Source organism: Diplotaxodon limnothrissa, linkage group LG5 (genome assembly GCF_057381915.1).
Source record: "Diplotaxodon limnothrissa isolate DT_005_m linkage group LG5, D_limnothrissa_male_GT1.1, whole genome shotgun sequence".
Lineage (NCBI taxonomy): Eukaryota > Metazoa > Chordata > Actinopteri > Cichliformes > Cichlidae > Diplotaxodon > Diplotaxodon limnothrissa.
The window spans coordinates 30,546,672-30,564,326 of NC_140600.1; the positions used below are offsets into that span (position 1 = coordinate 30,546,672).

The following is a 17,655-nucleotide window of genomic DNA, read 5'->3' on the forward strand; positions in this document are numbered from 1 at the left end:
ATATAAAAATGGAAAAAAATGAAATTAAAAGGAGAATGAAGCAGTGTTTTTGTTTTTTTGTGAATAACAGTGTATCCCCAACTTTGCAACCTTGTATTTGTGAGACACATGAAACTGTGACTATGATGCTTTTGTTCACTGGTCAAAACTGAGATACTTACACTCAGCAGCCAATTTGTTAGGCACACCATTCAACTGCTCATTAACGCAAACATGTAATCAGCCAGTCACATGGTACAAATGTATGGAACCAGGCATAAGGACATGGTAACGAAGACCTGCTGGAGTTCAAACTGAGCATCACAATGGTGAAGAAAGGTGATGTAAGTGAGTCTGACTGAGGCATGGTTGTTGGTGCCACACAGACTGATCGGAGTGTTTATGAAACTGCTGATCTGCTGGAATTTTTCTATACAGCCATCTTTAGGTTTTACGGATAATGGTCATAAAAAGTGAAAATATCCAGTGTGCATCAATTCTCTGAGTGAAAGTTATGCCAGATTCTTTAATGTTGATCCCAGAATTCAGAGGAGAATACCCATTGAGCTGATAGGAAGGTAACAGTAACACAAATGACTACTTTTTACAACAAGTATACGTAGAACATACTGGTTCGATGGAAAAGGTTTGATGGAAAAGACCACACTGTTCGAGATAAGTCTGTGTCTTGCATGCAAACTATAGCAGCAAAATGTTGGTAAAGTACAGGATAAATATTCCAACACAGTGCAAAAACAAAAATTACTTCGTTTTAAGGGGTCATAAGCTAAAACTGCTGGTGACCACTAGGGCTGCCACAAACGATTATTTTGATAGTCGACTAGTCACCGATTATTTTTGCGATTAGTCGACTAATCAGACCATGCATCCATTGGACGTAAAACATACAGCTTATTGCACCAGCATTCATCTGCACTATCATTAGCTTACAGCTTTAAGTGTCTAAGGTATAACAATAAGACTTTTAAGTTATCTAAGTGACTTATATATCATGTTTGAAAATGTTTGTTTGAAAATATGTGGTGTCTTGATAAACTGAGCAGATATTTGAGGTTTACACAGCTACATTCTCGCCTGAAAATATGTTAAACGTTTATTTTGTGACCCAGAAAGAATAATAAGAGTAAAACTAACTAGTAGGGATGGGTATCGTTTAGGTTTTATCCGATACCGGTGCCAAATCGGTACTTTTGAAACGGTGCCGGTGCTCAAACCGGTGCTTAAAGAATGGAGAACACAAAATTGGTCCATAAACCTCTCATGTTCAGCTGTTTTTTGTAAAAATATAACAATGTTAACCTTTTCTGCAGCTATGGGGCATATATGGTATCACTCTTGGCTGGAAGCAGTGCTTAAACAATGGAAAAAAAACAAACTTTGTCCTAAACCTCTCATGTTTAACTGTTTTCCACTTTTTCTTTGGTCATTTTAGCCTTTTTAGCCAGGGTGAAGGGAGTATCTGCCATCAAACAAGAGGACAGCCGCATGTAGCTATGATGATGTTTGCTAGTTCACCTTACATGCATTAATGTAATAACGTGGTTAGCCTACTCAACGTAAATTAGCTACTCACGCAGAGAAGAACGGCTGCTGCTGCCATCATCCGTCATCATTTCTGCTACACTGGCAGGGCTAGGGGCCAGGACTCTCCTCTTCGTGTTTTTGGGGGATGTTGCATAACAGGCAACCCACCCGCAGTAGATGTGCTCGGTGTGAGGTCTCGCAGCAAGCTATCAAATACGGCGCATTTCTGGGCTTTTAAAAAAAACGCTATGCATCGCCAGGTGTTTCATCGGATTCGAGGTGTTACCTCCTTTGACAGTATCACAGTATCAGCTTAAAGCACTTGTTGGTGCTGAGTTTGCATATTTTGCTATGAAGTACAGCCAGACTTTTGACCGCTTCGCCTTGGACATTTTTAATCTGTAGCTCTGCTCTAACAGAACGTACGTACCTGGCCCCGCCTACTATCCTCGGAAACGTAAAATTATTGGCTAGAATCTAAAGTGTATCACAGCTCAGGAAAAAAAAGCACCGAAATAAAGCACCGAAATGTGCGCTGCTTTTCGGTCTGGTTACTACCGTTTATGACAGAACCGGTGCCATCATGGCACCGGACACCGGTACCCATCCCTACTAACTAGCATTGTTGGAAACGATGGGCTGCGCTATGAATTCTGGGACACAGCTTCTTCTTCTTCGGGGTTTAACGGCAGCTATCATCCTTCTTCATGCAGTGCTGCCATCTTCTGTTTCAGTCCGTTATTACACTCTTAAATCCTACTACTTATTCCTGCGTCTTTTGGGATCTTACAAAGCTTCAAACGACGTGTCGACTATTAAATTAGTCGTTGACGATTTTGATAGTTGATGTAATCGTGACTAATCGACTAATCGTAGCAGCCCTAGTGACCACTGACACAGATTTAGAAGTAAAACAATGTGAGAATACCTAAAATATATTGTTAAATCACTAAATTCAGTTAGAATAGCAGTTAAATGTACTTACTGACCAACAGTTACTTGTGAGCAAAAGTTAGTTTTATGAATAAGAATATATGTCACATTAAAACAAACAAACAAAAAACAAAAGTAGAAAAACAAACAATCAAAACACCAATAATCAATATTAGTGTCGGGTGGAACTGTGGTGAGGTGAGATCATGGTGGAGTGTGGGGCTAGTGAACACTGCTCTGTTGTATAGCCTGGCTGGGTAACAGTGCCAGAAACAGGTAACACACTGAGTTGCAGGGTCACAGTTCTTTTAAAAATGTTTCCTGGCTTCAAAACGTTCCTGTGGCACTAAAGCAACAACAGCACTGAGGCAACTCTTTGGCTAGATGCCCTGGAAGTTGCCCCCGTGACTTACGGCATTAAAAGAAATTACCAGATGGAGGAAATTCTCCTTAACACAAAAACACAACAAGTTCCAGCCGTTCCAGCGCCGTCATAGACGTCTGATGGGTTGGAAAGTATGAGATCCTTAGAGAGAAGAGACATCCTGACCGCCTTCCATCAGTCAGGCAGACCATCTCACATCAGGAAATAATCTCTAACATTTAATTTGCAGTTTGAAGACAATAAATCCAACAATTACGCCATAGAATATTTTCACTACCACAAACCAGTTTCCCCTCTTTGGATTATTACAGCTACTGAATTAAATCTTTCTGTGGCAGACCAGTCAGCTGAGAGGTATGAGGTTTCGAAGGGCTCGTGTGCATGAAAACAGAAAACGACAGCATGACGGATACCTGGCTCAGACAAAGAAGCTCAATAATTTGAAGTTTGCCTTTGCTTCTGGGTAGGCAGAAAGACAAAAGGACCACCCACCATCCAGATCAACATGACGCAACAGGATATACCGTGGGGCTAGTGGTCCTTACAGTGCAGACAAATACCTTTAATGTCTTAGTCCTCACACAGGGCACAAAAAAGAGAAAACTCTCATGTAGGGTTACATCATGGTCTAATCAGATCCCTCCAGTGTTTGGGAAAATGGCATCTTTTAAACTGACAATCTGGCTCCCAAGAGGCTATTGTTTCAGCACACAGCCATGAAGCTGTGATTATGGGGAGCTGGAAACTGAGTCTGAGGTTTTAACCAAGAAGGTGGACGTGTTTAAGCTACTGGTATCTAATACGTGAAGTGGACATAGTTCTGTGAGACTACTTAAATGCATCCAACTAGCCTCAAGCACATTATTTAACACGCTTTTAAAAAGACAAATTACATAAATATATGTAGTCAGTTATGAAAAATACCACAAAAATGTAAATGTAATGTAAAATTAGCTATATATTCGTGAAAGTTTAAAAAGTAAAAGTTAAACTTTGAGACATGTTCTACCCATACATCAGAGAGGCATACATCAACAGGGCATGTTGATTTTCCAGCTTCTGGGAACAAGAGATGTTTTCCCTTTTTTAGCCTGGAGGTAAAATCAGATTTTTGCTGCGTTTCCCACAAGTTGTTCATGAGTTTATTTATTGCTATACCAAGTCAAAAGCTAGTGGTAGGAATAACAAGTGATAAAACTGAGAGCTTACGTTTAGGAATTTCCTTCAAAAAGTTTGTTGCACATGAAAGAAGTCAGAAGGCTCCTTGTTGATGTGATGATTATTTAACCAGATCTGTGATGGTTTGGAAAATTTGATTTCCCCACAAAGACGATTCACTAAAACCAAAACAGACCCAATCCCATTTCAGGTCTTCTGACTGCCAAACCAGGGCATATTTGGATGGTCTGGCTCAGCCATAAGTTGTGCAATTCCAGCTCAGCTCAGCAGAAAATACCAGAAGTAAATGGAAAAAGGAATTGTATAACACTTGAACCCCTGAGGGAACAAGCTGTTAGCTTTTCCATTCTTGGGAGGTACTTCTCATTCCTGCTTCAAATGTAAAGCTGAAAGATTTCCTACTGTGTCTTGTTAAGACAACATCACGCAGAGCACAATATATAGTAAACTTTAATTTGATGTTGCAAAGCATCACCTCCAATTATCTTTTGTCTCTGCTTTCCAAATCCACAAACAGGACATTTATAACACCAAGCTGCCAGTTCTGACTGACTGTAATGGTATGTTGTATCACCTTAAGAGTGTATCACTTCATTGCCAAAGAGTAATACACCTTAACAAGTTGTTTAGAATTGTGGACATCTGCCTGTGGGCTGATATAATGGAAATTGTTCTCAGTTCTTTTTTTCCATAAAGTTTTGGCTCTAGAAAGAAGACAGAAAAGGTCTAGACATATCATAAGGTTTGTTATGTAACTGTTCCTTACACCTTTACTCAGACATGACAGCAGCTTTGCAAAAATGCAAAGCACAACAGTTATGTTTCTACTTATCTCTACAGTTTAAATACAAGTAAATCTGCCAAATAAATGTACTTTTGTGCACAAAAATGAAAACTGAGTGCCAAACATTTCTTTTGTTTGCTTAAAAATAAAATACTTCAGCCACTTTGATAATATGATATATTCTTCCAAAGTGTATAAATGCATTTCCACTTCCTATGGGTAAACTATATTCAGAGACTGTTGCTGTGTTCTTATATCATGTTTACCTCAAATTTTCTGATCGCTAGTCTTCAGTAATATTGATCTAAATGAACTGTCTACCAGTCCTTCACCATCACCCTAAAATCTCTGAGAGGGCAGGCTCAACTCCACCCTGTTGTTTCAATTAGACAAACGAAACCGCTACAGCAGCTGTACAGTTGTACTATCCTTTATTAACCCAGTGCCAACGTGCCTCAGAGAAGAAACCATTCACACTGATGTAAAACAGTTAATGTGGCTGAGAAGGGAGGGGAGGTGACAGACCTACCAGTATGTTCTATATATAAAGACTTGAGCATACAGGAGTCTGAATCTAACTATTCTGGCATTACTTCAAAGCTCCTGATGAAAAGCACATGACTAAACTCTTAACAATGCCTTTTCAAACTTAGTCCCACAGGCCTACAGATGGTGTGATCACTCAGAGAATCAAGAGCTCTTTACTAAAACCGAACCTCTCACCCTTACCAGTGGAAATTTTCCGTTGGTGGGGGTGTTCAGGGGACCACTTCCCCCCCCCTTTTTTTTTTCCCGGAGAGGAAGGGTGATGCTGTTCTTCGTTCACTGGGAATGTATTGACTGAGGATCCAACTCTCAGCCTTCCAGCTGGACCCTGCTGCTGCTCTGCTCACTGTGTGGGGTTTAAACCAGGACATAAACACACCTGACAGCTGAGGTAGGACACACCCTGGATTAATTTCTTGTTTATAAAAACACCAATTCATATTTCTAATGCAGCAAGCTAATGGTACTGTGGTCAGTTAGCAAGACTTCTGTTGTTACCTTTAAAGTTACTAGAGGTGTTTTGGTAGAGCCAAATTACTAGGCTGCAAATTCTAATCTGCCAATTTTAATTTAAACTGCTGATGGCTATGGCAGGGCATCCTGATACTGATAAATACTTACTTGCATGCAATAAGATTGTGCTTAGATCATTTTACAGTGAAGTTAAGTTTATATGTCTCATGTTGAAAGACCAGTCTAGTTTTAGGCTTTATACTGAGAAGAGTAATACATTTATGCATTGCTTGGGGTCTTTGCTCATTTGACAAAAAATACAAAATACGGTCATGGTACCAATAATAAATGCATAAATGCATGGAAAAGGTAGTTTATAGTTTCTAATTAAAATTCCTATGCCAGATGTATAGGAGACGGCTCTAACCATGGTATCAACATTTTTAAAAATCCCTAAATTAAAAAGAAAAGGTTCAGGCATAAATCCGACTATCAATTAAGTGTTGACTGTCAATGTGTCTATTTCTTACTGATTATTTCTGAAATCATCATCAGCATGCCCAGGACTTTTGGTTTTAGCTTCAGTTTTAGATTTGGTGTTTGTAAAGTGAATGTTTAGACTCAGGACAGATGATCAAAGAGAACAAGACATCTGATGTTTAGAAATGGAAAATGACGAGTATTTTCTGACCTTTTCATGACTAGACATGTAATAATTGAGACCAAGTGATATTAAAGATAATTTCTCAATGTAAGTGGTAATAAGATTATGAGAGTCCTAATGAAAGACATCTGGTTTGAATACTTATGAAATGCCTCTTTAGATGTAAATATTTGCTGCGCCAGTCAGACTGCAGTTAATGAAACTTCTAAGGTTTCAATGGTTGTTTGACTCAGTGAAAAGAAAACAACAACAAAGAAGAATTATTCCCAACTTACTGCACAATTGGAAAGCATACATGAAGCATTTGATGTATTTATAGTTTTTTTTTTTTTTTTTTTTTTTGGGCTAAATGTTCACATGTGGAACACAGACAGACTGGGGGCAGAGGAAGGGGGTTGGTGCTGTGCAGTATTTGCTGTCAAAGCAGGATGCTCGACCACCACCACATATTTGTGGGTGGACTGCACGTTGAACTGCACGGCTCAGAATCCATCAAGATTAGCAGAAGCACGGAACCAGACAATGTCAGCCTCTCTCGGCTGGTTATGTGAATATGTAATCGAGGAGGATATATAAATCATGTTGTGAATGACCACAGATGGTGAATAGGTGAGAGCTGGAGAAACATTTATGTTGGCTGCAAGAAGTCCTTTCCAGAGGAGGTTTTGAGAGCTCCATGGAAACACTGGTAGAAAAAAAGGGTAGCACTTATGAAAATTGATCTCTCCAGGAAGTCCACATGCACTTTCAAATGTACTGTTTTAGTAATATTCTTAAATCAAGCTGTAAAAATGAAATTTAACTCATGCACTAAAAACTGCTCATGTGTATGGTGAAATTAGTACTAGTTTTATAAAGCTCCAACACCACCAACAATCTAGAATGGTGGTTCCTATAAAGCTCTGACTGGATTGTTTTTAGGAAAAAACACAACCCAGGAAAAACTGCAGCACAACAGTCAGAATGATCAGCAATTATACATTACAGTGGTTCCTAACTGTGGCACTAGCTGCATTAGTTTTTTTTAAGTAAAAATGTAGTCAAGAAAAGACTGATAGATCACTAGATTAAAAAAAGGTTGGAATAGACAGTTCTCAGCTAACTAAATACTATATCCTGTAAGTGTGCTTTATACTGTGCCAGAACTGTTTTGTTCTGTTGTTTTCTATTCTGGTAATTAATTAATAAAGTTTTCTTGTGATGCTATCAAGTTCAACCTCCACACTGGGGACTACTTAAACATGGCACTTTGAGTTACTTTAAACAAGGATGATAAGAACACTAGTAAGAGGGGTTAACAAATCTAGCAGGCACCATTTTACTCAGTTATTACACTATACTAGAAATACAAAGTGAGCTGAGAAAAATAACTGGTATGTGAATTTCAGTTTTGTTCAGGCTGAAATAAAAGTTCAGGTACAAAAAAAAAAAAATCACCAGTGGAACAACCATGGATGCAACGATGCAACTGTAATTGTAAATGTATTCATTTTTTCATTCATTTATCCTGTCTTTCCTAGAGTTCTCCTTGGCTGCTGTTTAACCACAACTCTAATAAAACCATGAGGATCTTCCTCTTGCTTTGCCTGCTGGCGCTAGGCAATGCCAAACCCTACCAACCAATCAATGTAATGGACTACCTGAAAAACTATGACACAAAAATCCATGAAATCATGATGTCGGATTCAAATGATGATGATGATGACGACGACGACGACGATGATGATGACGACGATTACGATGACGAGGACTGTCCAGCTCATTGTCATTGCTCACCCAGAGTGGTGCAGTGCTCTGACCAGGGTTAGAACACACTCAGTCTGAAGTAACTCATTATGTTATATTATGTTACTAGAAACATGGAGTGTGCTAAAACACATTCAATTCAAAACGCTATGTTAAGTCTGCCATATAAGATGATAGGTAAGGCTAGTGATAATCTTATGTTTATTCCAGTTAAATTCAATGACAAAAATATGACTATGGTTTAGTCTGGCCTTAAGTTACTTCTCTATTTCTGGCACTCATATACATAAAATAGAACAGCAATCATGTAGTAGTTGCTGTATTTGTCTATGTGAAAACGTTTTTTTAAAATAAATATTTATTTTAACATCAGTTTTATAAAAGGATATCAGCAATCTCTGCCTTGCAAGGTTTTAGGATTTATCTACCACTGAAAGCAGTCTCCAAAATCCACTTGAGCATTAATTGCTAAAAAAAATCTTAATGACATCTTGTAAGACATGCTTGCCTAAACCTTGCTGATTAACAGCAGTTGGGTGGTGCATATATGACTAACATCACCATGACCACAAACTGTAGAGGAATATCTGAGATAGTACTTAGTCATTGCTGATTTGGGTTTACAGGAGGCATTACAGTATATGAATTTAAAAAAAGTGATCAGGACTAACAACAATTTGACTGTTAAACTGTTGTCATATAACAAAATATATGAATGTTAAGACACTGATGAAATTTGGCATCATATATACATTTAATGTGAACTTTCTAAAATGTAGGGGCAATGCAGCCAAACAATTTTCACACACAACTCACCAATGGAACAGGAAAGCCTTCATTTCCAGCATTTCAAAAAACTAAAATTTTCTATTTGGTTTTGTGGTCAAAGTTCTAGAACTAAAGTACATTAAAGAACTACAGTACATTAAACTCCAAAAGCCCAACTTACAGTAAAGTGGGGCTCTCTTATACTTTGGTACTAGGATTAAGCTATGAAAACACCCAAGGGTCCACTGCCAATCACTCCAATAACTTAAATTTTTTTAACCAAACGTTCATATACTATTGGCACACGCAGCAGCAGCTTGTGATTTTTTTCTGAAATACTATTTGGTATAATTACCCCAGACATATGACCCACTGATATTTTATCAGAGACCTAGGATAATCAGAAAGACAACAATTTCTTTTTCACATGTGTATCTCGGTTAAAAAACCCCCCAATTATTTCCATCATTTCTGATCCAACTCTTTCCTTTAAATACGCATTTATGTTTTTTTCTTAACAGGTCTGATATCTGTTCCTGATAAGATTCCAGAAGGCACAGTGATGATTGATCTCCAAAACAATGATATCACTGAAATCCAGCAGGATGACTTTAAAGACCTCAACAAGCTTTATGTAAGGCATCCTTTAAGAACTAGTTTACCCTGCGCATGGTGCACTGAACATCAGAACTACTTACTGTTAACATCTAATATATGAAGAAGCATGCCGGCAAGTTAGTTACAAGCAAATGTAGTAACTGAATGGCATCAGTCCACCTTAGAAAACCAAACTACATAAGCAAATAAGTTCCAGTCACATTATGCATCCTCCATATGTTATGTACAAGTACTACAAAAGAATGCACGTTTTAGCAATGCTCATATACTGCACATGGAGGGGAATGCATTACATCATTAAAAATAATGCTGGATAACTGGACATACCAATCTTTCTACTAAAGATTAAAAGAGCTGACTCAAACATACTGTATTCACACATCAGCACAGCTCTTCTGCTCTAAGCTGGGCAGAGTAGAACTCTAAACTGACCTCTGTGACTGAGGCCTTTGTTTATTTGCAAATGTCCTGTTGTACAATAACCCAAGAATACAAAGTTAGGTGAAGCTCATAGGTATATTATTAGGTTTGATGGTATGCTGTCTTAGCATTTACATTTACAGTTATTCCCCCAGTAAACCCTCTTGTTTAAAAGTTTCCATGAATTAGGAAAAATCCAAGCTGCAATAGCTCAAACTGAGGGCAGGACTGCATAGTTTCTTACACTTAATACAATGCAAAAACTTCTGATTATGCCAAAAGTAATGATCATGGATAGTTTTGTCTATAATGAAATCACAAATTACCACAAAGAGATCCATCATGCCTGACCTAAATGCATTGCAGCTCGGCAGGAAGTCAGAAGGGGTGAAAATGCAGCATTTTAAATGAAATATTGCACTGGGTTCATAATTAAACACAAAAGTGAAGCATAATTTCAAGAAAGGATGCAGCATAATAATGGTTTGATCTTATCAGCTTGTTTTCATATTTGCTTGGAGCCAAAATTGTACCTGAAACTAAAACTGGATTAATTGTGAAGCCCTAAGAGGCCAAAATGAAACATCAAAGTCACTTAAGTCAGTACGGTACAAAATCTGGTAACCATTAATTGTTAATGGTACACTTAACACTACATAAATTCAGACCTAATGACACATTAAATAAAACAATTAGAACCATAAACCATAAATGTAAATATTTCTGCTAATAAATAAATTATGTATGTAATTTGCAGTTTAAACCCCACAATACTCATGGGTCAATATGGGTAAAGTTGACTGTTGTTATAAACATAATATAATGTCCAGCTGATGAGGTCTTTTGAAATAAAACTGGCCACATTTTTTGTTCTCCCTAGACCTTTAAACTGAGACACACCAAAGACAAAAAAAACAGCACAAATTAGTACTAAGGCAACAAGAACAGACCTGGTTCTGAAATTTAAAATGAGTCACATTCAGCCCCAGGATATCAGTGACTGACCATGCTGTCTTGTAACTGTTACAGCTATGAGATAGGGAGAAACAATGCACTGATATCAGTCCAAGAGCAGCCTTCAAGGAAAAAAAGAGCTACTTTTTATAAAACTCTGCTGAGAGAAGCTTTATCTTTGATCTGTAGACAATGTTTTCTCAGCTGAGAATAAAACACATCAAGGCCTAAAACACTGAACAAAACCAGAACTTCATGCTATTATTGTGGTTAATCACAGTGCTTGAATAGTGCAACTGACCAGCATCTTGATAGTGCTGAATGTTGTTTACTTCATAGTCTGCTCATTGATTCTAAATGTAATAAAGTCTTCATGACGATTCAAGTCTCACTATTGTAGTACACTACAAAAAAAGCACAACATAACTTGAGCAAAACATAAATGTTTTCAATCATAAGCATATGTTGTTCTTTGTTGAAAACCTTTTACCGAGCACAGGTTTAATGTTGGCCAGAAAAGTTCATTCTTTGCTGTTTCAAACTTTCCACTCTTTAACTTTGTGCAGGAAATGAAGCAAAACTGAATTTGAATCTATAAAGCTCTATTAAAGTTCCCCTTTTCCCTAAAACAGGGCCTGTTTCTGATCAACAACAAGATCTCTAAGATTCATCCAAAGGCCTTCAAAAACATGGACAATCTCAGACTGCTGTATCTGTCCTACAACCAGCTGATTGAGATCCCTGCAAATTTGCCTCCCAATGTCATTGAACTCCGCTTTCATGAAAACCAGATCGACAGAATTCAGAAGGATGCATTTAAGGGCTTGAGGAAACTTCATGTGTTGGGTAAGACCCACTTTTAGGTTCTTCTGTCTGGTTAACTATAGCTGTTCTCTAAAGGCAGTGGTGTATGGTTCTTCGTTAAGGAAAGGTCTGAAGATTTATTTATTCAGTCAAAAGAGGAATCATCAGGAGGTAATAACATTACTTTAACAGTGAAAAATAATCAAACAGAATGAAGGAATGGCTATAACCTAGATCTGGCATGAATAGTAATTACAGACTTACATAAAGGTCCAAAAAGCTCTTAATCCAACATAATAAAACAAGCTGGTTGCTACTGCCTTTCAACTGCCTTCAACTTCTACTGCCTACTCATACTAATATAGTATTTTATCATCTGCCACCTCTGTCGTTACAGATCGATAAACTAATAGTTAATGCAACAACTGCATCCAAACCCTATATCAATAGTCTCTATATCAATCAATCTAAGGACTAGATGGTTAAAGGAAATCATAGTGGCTCTAGGCTGCAGGTCAGTTGTGTTAGTCCAAAACATTGTACAGGTTAACATGCAATTGAATTTAGGCAACTAAAAACTCTTTACTTAGAGTACCTCAAAGGTTCCCCTCATGATTAAACAAACAACCTCTTAATGGTCAAAGTATTAGTGGTTTAATCACTATATAACTGTTAGTGTTTGTATGATAAATTTTATCTTCTCATATATCTGCAAGGGTTCTACTGACCATGCTAAGTCTAATTTAATGTGAATATGTCCACATAGATATGGTGGAGCTTTAGGCTTGAGCTTTTGGCTCACAAGAATATTTATACATGCACATGACCTCATTATTTGAAACTTTGACCATGTTTAATAGGAGCACCCATCATTGTAACAGTGTGTATTGTAAGACAGAAAACAATGAAAACCCAATAAATCACCTTCAAAAGACCAGTGGAAAACAGACATAACACTTCATTTGGACAAAGAGTTCTGCCATTACAGCAGCGACAGAATGATACGATCAGTAACACAATCACTTCAAGACCTTATGCAGACCAAGCCAAGATTTTGTTATCAATAGATCATTTAGAAGACTATTGTCAAGACTTTGCAAGCTGTCCAGGCTTATTGATTAATTCTATTTATAGAGAATGTAAACAAAGCTGTACAGATCTCCAAGAGCAACAGATGAGAATGTCATTACAATAGATCTGTTGTACTTTACTTGATGCAGGTTCTCTATTGAAATAATGAATCATTAATAATAAAACCAGATGTTTTGTGCTTACTCAAATAGAGCTGGGGGCCAACCCTCTGACCAACAGTGGAATTGAGATAGGAGCTTTTAATGGCCTGTCGACTCTGTATATCGGTATAGCGGAAGCCAAACTAACTTCCATACCAAAAGGTAGGATATCACTCATGTTATGTTTTACTGTTTTAAACAATTCATTTTAAAAGCTTTTACACTTTTCTTTCTCCTCATACACTGACAGTTTTACACACTGGGACCTAGCTACACAGTAAAGTTAGCCGTAAAACCACTAACTTCAATTAATATGATGTAATTTGATAAGTTTTTTGTCAAATCATTACAAAAGATCATAAGAAATAAATCATCTTAATGTGCTACTTACACTGCTTATAATCACTGTATGTTGTGTCTTCCAGATTTCCCATCCTCCATTACAGAACTGAGTCTGGACTACAACAAGATCTCTAAGGTGGAAATAGAAGACTTCATCAGATATAAAAACTTGCAGAGGTGAAAACCACCAATCCTTTAACCTAAAAGCTGATTTTTTAAAAGACATCCTTCACTAACACAGATTTCTCCTTCATGCTTTTGGTTAGATTAACTTAACTTTTCAATCAACAGGAATAACAAATTTGTAAACACTGGTGACTGTTTACTCAAACATTCAGAAATAAAACTGACACCAGAATTAAAAGGAAAAAAAAACACTGTCACAATTTATAGTGTTTTCACTCCACAGCATGATACTAATGATTTCCTAAAGACTGATTCTAGTTCCCACCTGCAATCTTGCACCACCAGGGCACCATAAGTTAGGAACAACAGACCGATATTAAGCAATTATGCAAGATGTTAAATTTTTTTTAAGCTTCTATATCTTAATAACTTGTTAATTTTACAGGCTAGGACTAGCTTTTAACCAGATCAAGTATGTAGAAAATGGCAGCCTTGCCAACACCCCGAAAATCCGTGAGATCTACCTGGACAACAACCGTATGAGAAAGGTCCCGCCTGGCCTTAGTTCCCTGCGCTACCTACAGGTGAGATATGGACACTGTCACAATGCTGCGACTTTGGTAAATAAAATTAGCAGCACAACTCAAACCTCTGTAAGTCATAACTGTGCAAACTTTATTTGTGGGTGAGCGTCCTTTTACTATAACAACAGATGTTTTAGACCAAATTGACAAAGGCCTAGAGACTCATTGTTGACCCCCTGGCAACAACCGATCAGTGAGCAGTTGTTGGAGGTTGCTAGCTGGCTGTAGGTGAAATTGGTAAAAAAGCTATTGCTATTCTTCATGCACCTTGAAAGTAGCTTAACTTGTACCAGAAACTTCCATTCGGTTTTCAACTATTTCAATATTATTCAGTGAGTAACTGGTGAGTGTCCAAACAGGTCAGGGTCTTCCATGCAAACTATGGGTGAACAGGAAAATCTTCAGCAACCAAAGCAAAGACAACCTAATGAGACCCAGCAACCACTTTCCAACTGTTTTTTTTAAAAATCATTCCTCCCTTATACTCTGTGGTTGCCAAAGAATTGCTGACTGATGTCTAGGCCTGTTTGGCATTATTACCTTCAGTGTCTTTTTTACGCAAGCCTATTCTTGCATGTGGATGTGAGAGCAGACTATATTTTATATGTCCCTGAGTATGCAGGTTCTCCTCTAATCTGAGCATTTTCATTATTTCATATGAGTGAACTTGAGGGTCACTGCACTACAAGAAAAAAAAACTTGCAGGTGGAATGCACTTTTTCAAAACCCTTTTCTGACAAAATAATTCCTTACTTAAACTTAAAGGTGCAATGTATATAATCCTCTAAAATAATTGCCCAAATTAGTGCCTAGAGGAGTTTTAAGATGTCTGCTGATTTGTGAGACTTGTTTGTTGAAGTACTTGTTGAAGTATGACATGTGACATGTACTTTGGATGTGTTCTCATGGTGTACTCCAAAGGTTTTGTACTCCAAAAGTTTGGCAAAAAAACTAAACATCTGTGGTGTCTGCAGCCGTCTGTGTGCATGTCCACAAGCGAGTATAATCCTGGTGTAACTTTTTTCCAGTTATATACACTCACAGCTGCTAATGTGTAAGTGGAACAAACATGAGAGCTTCCACCACTACTCCAATATAAGAGTAGCTTGAGCAGAAGTCTCACAGTCATGATATGGTTCTTGTAGAATGACTCAGTCACAATGTAAATAAAAAAGGAAAATATGTTTGCAGGAATATATTTCAGCCTTCCAAGCAAGACAAGACTCCTTTAACTTAGCAACCTGGAGTCATTAAGTAATGCCTAACAGACCATTCCTCCTATTGGGTTGTGTTTATGAGGTTCCAGTGTAGCAATAAAGCAGTAATAACGCATAACTTTTACTCATGCGTAGTTTGCTGTAAAAAAAAAAAAAAAAAAAAAAAAAAGCAGAAGAATAACTAACACAAAATCCTGTCCATCTGTTCAGGTAATTTTCCTCCATGGCAACAAAATCAGCAGTGTGGGAATCAACGACTTCTGTCCCATCAGGGACGACAGCAAGAAGAACCTGTACACTGGCATCAGTCTCTTTGCCAACCCTGTTAAATACTGGGCCATACAGCCGGCAACCTTTCGCTGCGTGACCGGACGGAGGGGTGTACAGCTTGGAAACTTCAGAAAGTAGTGTGGAGGGAAATGATAAAATAAGGACATAGCTGGAAATAATTCTGATAGGCTAAAAACAGATTAAACTCTCCTATTAAAGGGTTAACCGTTAAAAAACAAACAAACTAGAAAGATGTATATTTGAACCTGTAGCACACAGGGAATGAAAGTACCATTTACACCCTGATGAAGATGAAAATGATATCATAAGTTATAACACTAGGAAATGTTTTTAGCAGCTACAAACATCATGAAATAGAAGGATGTCACAGAACGAACAGCATTACAATCAAATCTTAAAACAAGCGCCCTGCTCACCTTTGTAAGGTGCATGATAGGATGTTTAGCTTTTGCCTTATAGCTTTTATTCTGTACACTTTCTTAGGAATAAAGCGCCTCCCTCTGGTCACTTTTTGAGCAAAATCACCCAATGATACGAGTGGTATTACATGCTGTACATGTATTGTTTAAAGAAAGGAGATTCTTTTTTTCTTATTATTTTCTTTCTAATTTTAAAACCGTAAGCATTGTTTAATGAGATGTAGAGTAGAAAAGTGTTTAAGTCTTTGTAATACTTACAAAAACTTTATTTGTATTATGAAGAAGCCTTTTTTTTTCAAATTAGATGTTGTAATTATCGTAGAAGAGTCACTAGAGGCCACTAACAGGAGCTGAACAGCTACACCTATACTGAAATATCTTTTTCTTCCAGCAGAAGTCTGTACGGTCAGTGGTGTTGGCATTATGAAGTGCACTTTGCACACAGTGATGAAGTGTCACTTTGAAGCCCCATGTCTGTGGATATTTTACATTATCTCAATGCATGTTTGTTATGTTTTTATTTAGAAGCTGACAGCCTAATGTCAGACTGGATTATACATTGGTCTTGAGGCAAATACGTCCTCTGCAGGACTGGGGATATACTGATTACCTGTAACTAATGTATAAATTTACCCCTGTTTAAGAGAACTATAGCATCCATGTGAACTACAGTTAATTTTAAAATAATAAGATAGGAGGATTCATAATCTGGATATCTGAGAACATCTCATGGTCAACCATGTCCCTGTTTCTTCCAATGGTCTCTGATCTGAAATGGTGCTATATTTATTGAGGATGTCGCTAAATAAAACTGGAACATCTCCACATGTAAGTCTTGACTTTTTATTTTAAAAAACAAAATAGGTGAATTTATCATTTCTATTTGGGAATCTTAGAATTTTATTAATTCATTTTCAAATGAAAATAAGCTGTATACACATATTCAAAAATGAAACCAAGGAAAGTTAAAGTCTATTTTTTATAAAACTTAAATAAAAAATAATAATAGTTTGGTTATATTTGCATAATATAAAATACATACAATTTTATTTATAATATCAAGAAAATTATGTGTGAACTGCAGCCTTCAGACATTTTTGACTAAACATTATGAATGTCATTTAGTCTACAAAATATCAGAAACTAGCAAATGTTGAACATTTAAAGGGATTTTCGCCCAAGCTTTATAAAACTATTCAGTTAAAATTTTTAAGACGGAAAAGAAAGAAAAAAAATCCTTAATAAAATTTTAGCAAATTGACAAATGTTGAGTCTCTGTACACTAGAGACATGGCACTCAAAAAATGCCAAAATCCTTGAAATGTATCAGAGAATTTGACAACAACAAGTGTGGTAGAAGTAACTACCCACTTCCAAGGGAAAACTTTTCAAAGATTTACTTTGGGGTAAACTTTTTTTTTTTTTTTTTTTTTTAGATAATGCTTCACAATAAATGCTCAAATAATTGCACAGTGCCCTCTCAAGATGGCTGCCAACTGATGAGACAAAGAACAAGAAGTAACGGTTCACACAAGGCAGAACTCCAGATTCCTTATTTGTTGTGCCTGGTGACATTTCGAGGACACCTGCTCTTCATCAGATTGTTTGTTTTTGTTTTCTAGCGAATTCTCAGATTCAGATTCAGAAGACTTAATTATCCCCAAGG

General features: G+C 37.2%; 2 protein-coding genes across 2 annotated transcripts in view; one reads left to right on the forward strand and one right to left on the reverse strand.

Moving 5' to 3' along the window:
• The window catches only part of cenpp (centromere protein P), a 116,411-nt gene that overhangs the window by 30,171 nt on the left and 68,585 nt on the right, over positions 1–17,655 (reverse strand). The gene's annotated exons all lie outside the window — the stretch shown is intronic.
• Positions 5,649–16,139, forward strand: aspn (asporin (LRR class 1)). Its single transcript, XM_085354510.1, has 8 exons — positions 5,649–5,742; positions 7,989–8,271; positions 9,504–9,616; positions 11,607–11,820; positions 13,062–13,172; positions 13,436–13,529; positions 13,924–14,062; positions 15,490–16,139. The coding sequence occupies exons 2-8, from the start codon at positions 8,031–8,033 to the stop codon at positions 15,685–15,687; spliced, it is 1,110 nt and encodes a 369-aa protein (XP_085210636.1). The 5' UTR covers positions 5,649–5,742; positions 7,989–8,030; the 3' UTR covers positions 15,688–16,139.

Bases quoted from the DNA above. Each gene is read 5' to 3' on its own strand.
- aspn (XM_085354510.1), top strand. From the start codon at position 8,031: ATGAGGATCTTCCTCTTGCTTTGCCTGCTGGCGCTAGGCAATGCCAAA. The intron at 11,821-13,061 runs GTAAGACCCACT...TTACTCAAATAG, and splicing joins GAGGAAACTTCATGTGTTGG to AGCTGGGGGCCAACCCTCTG. The intron at 14,063-15,489 runs GTGAGATATGGA...CCATCTGTTCAG, and splicing joins GTTCCCTGCGCTACCTACAG to GTAATTTTCCTCCATGGCAA.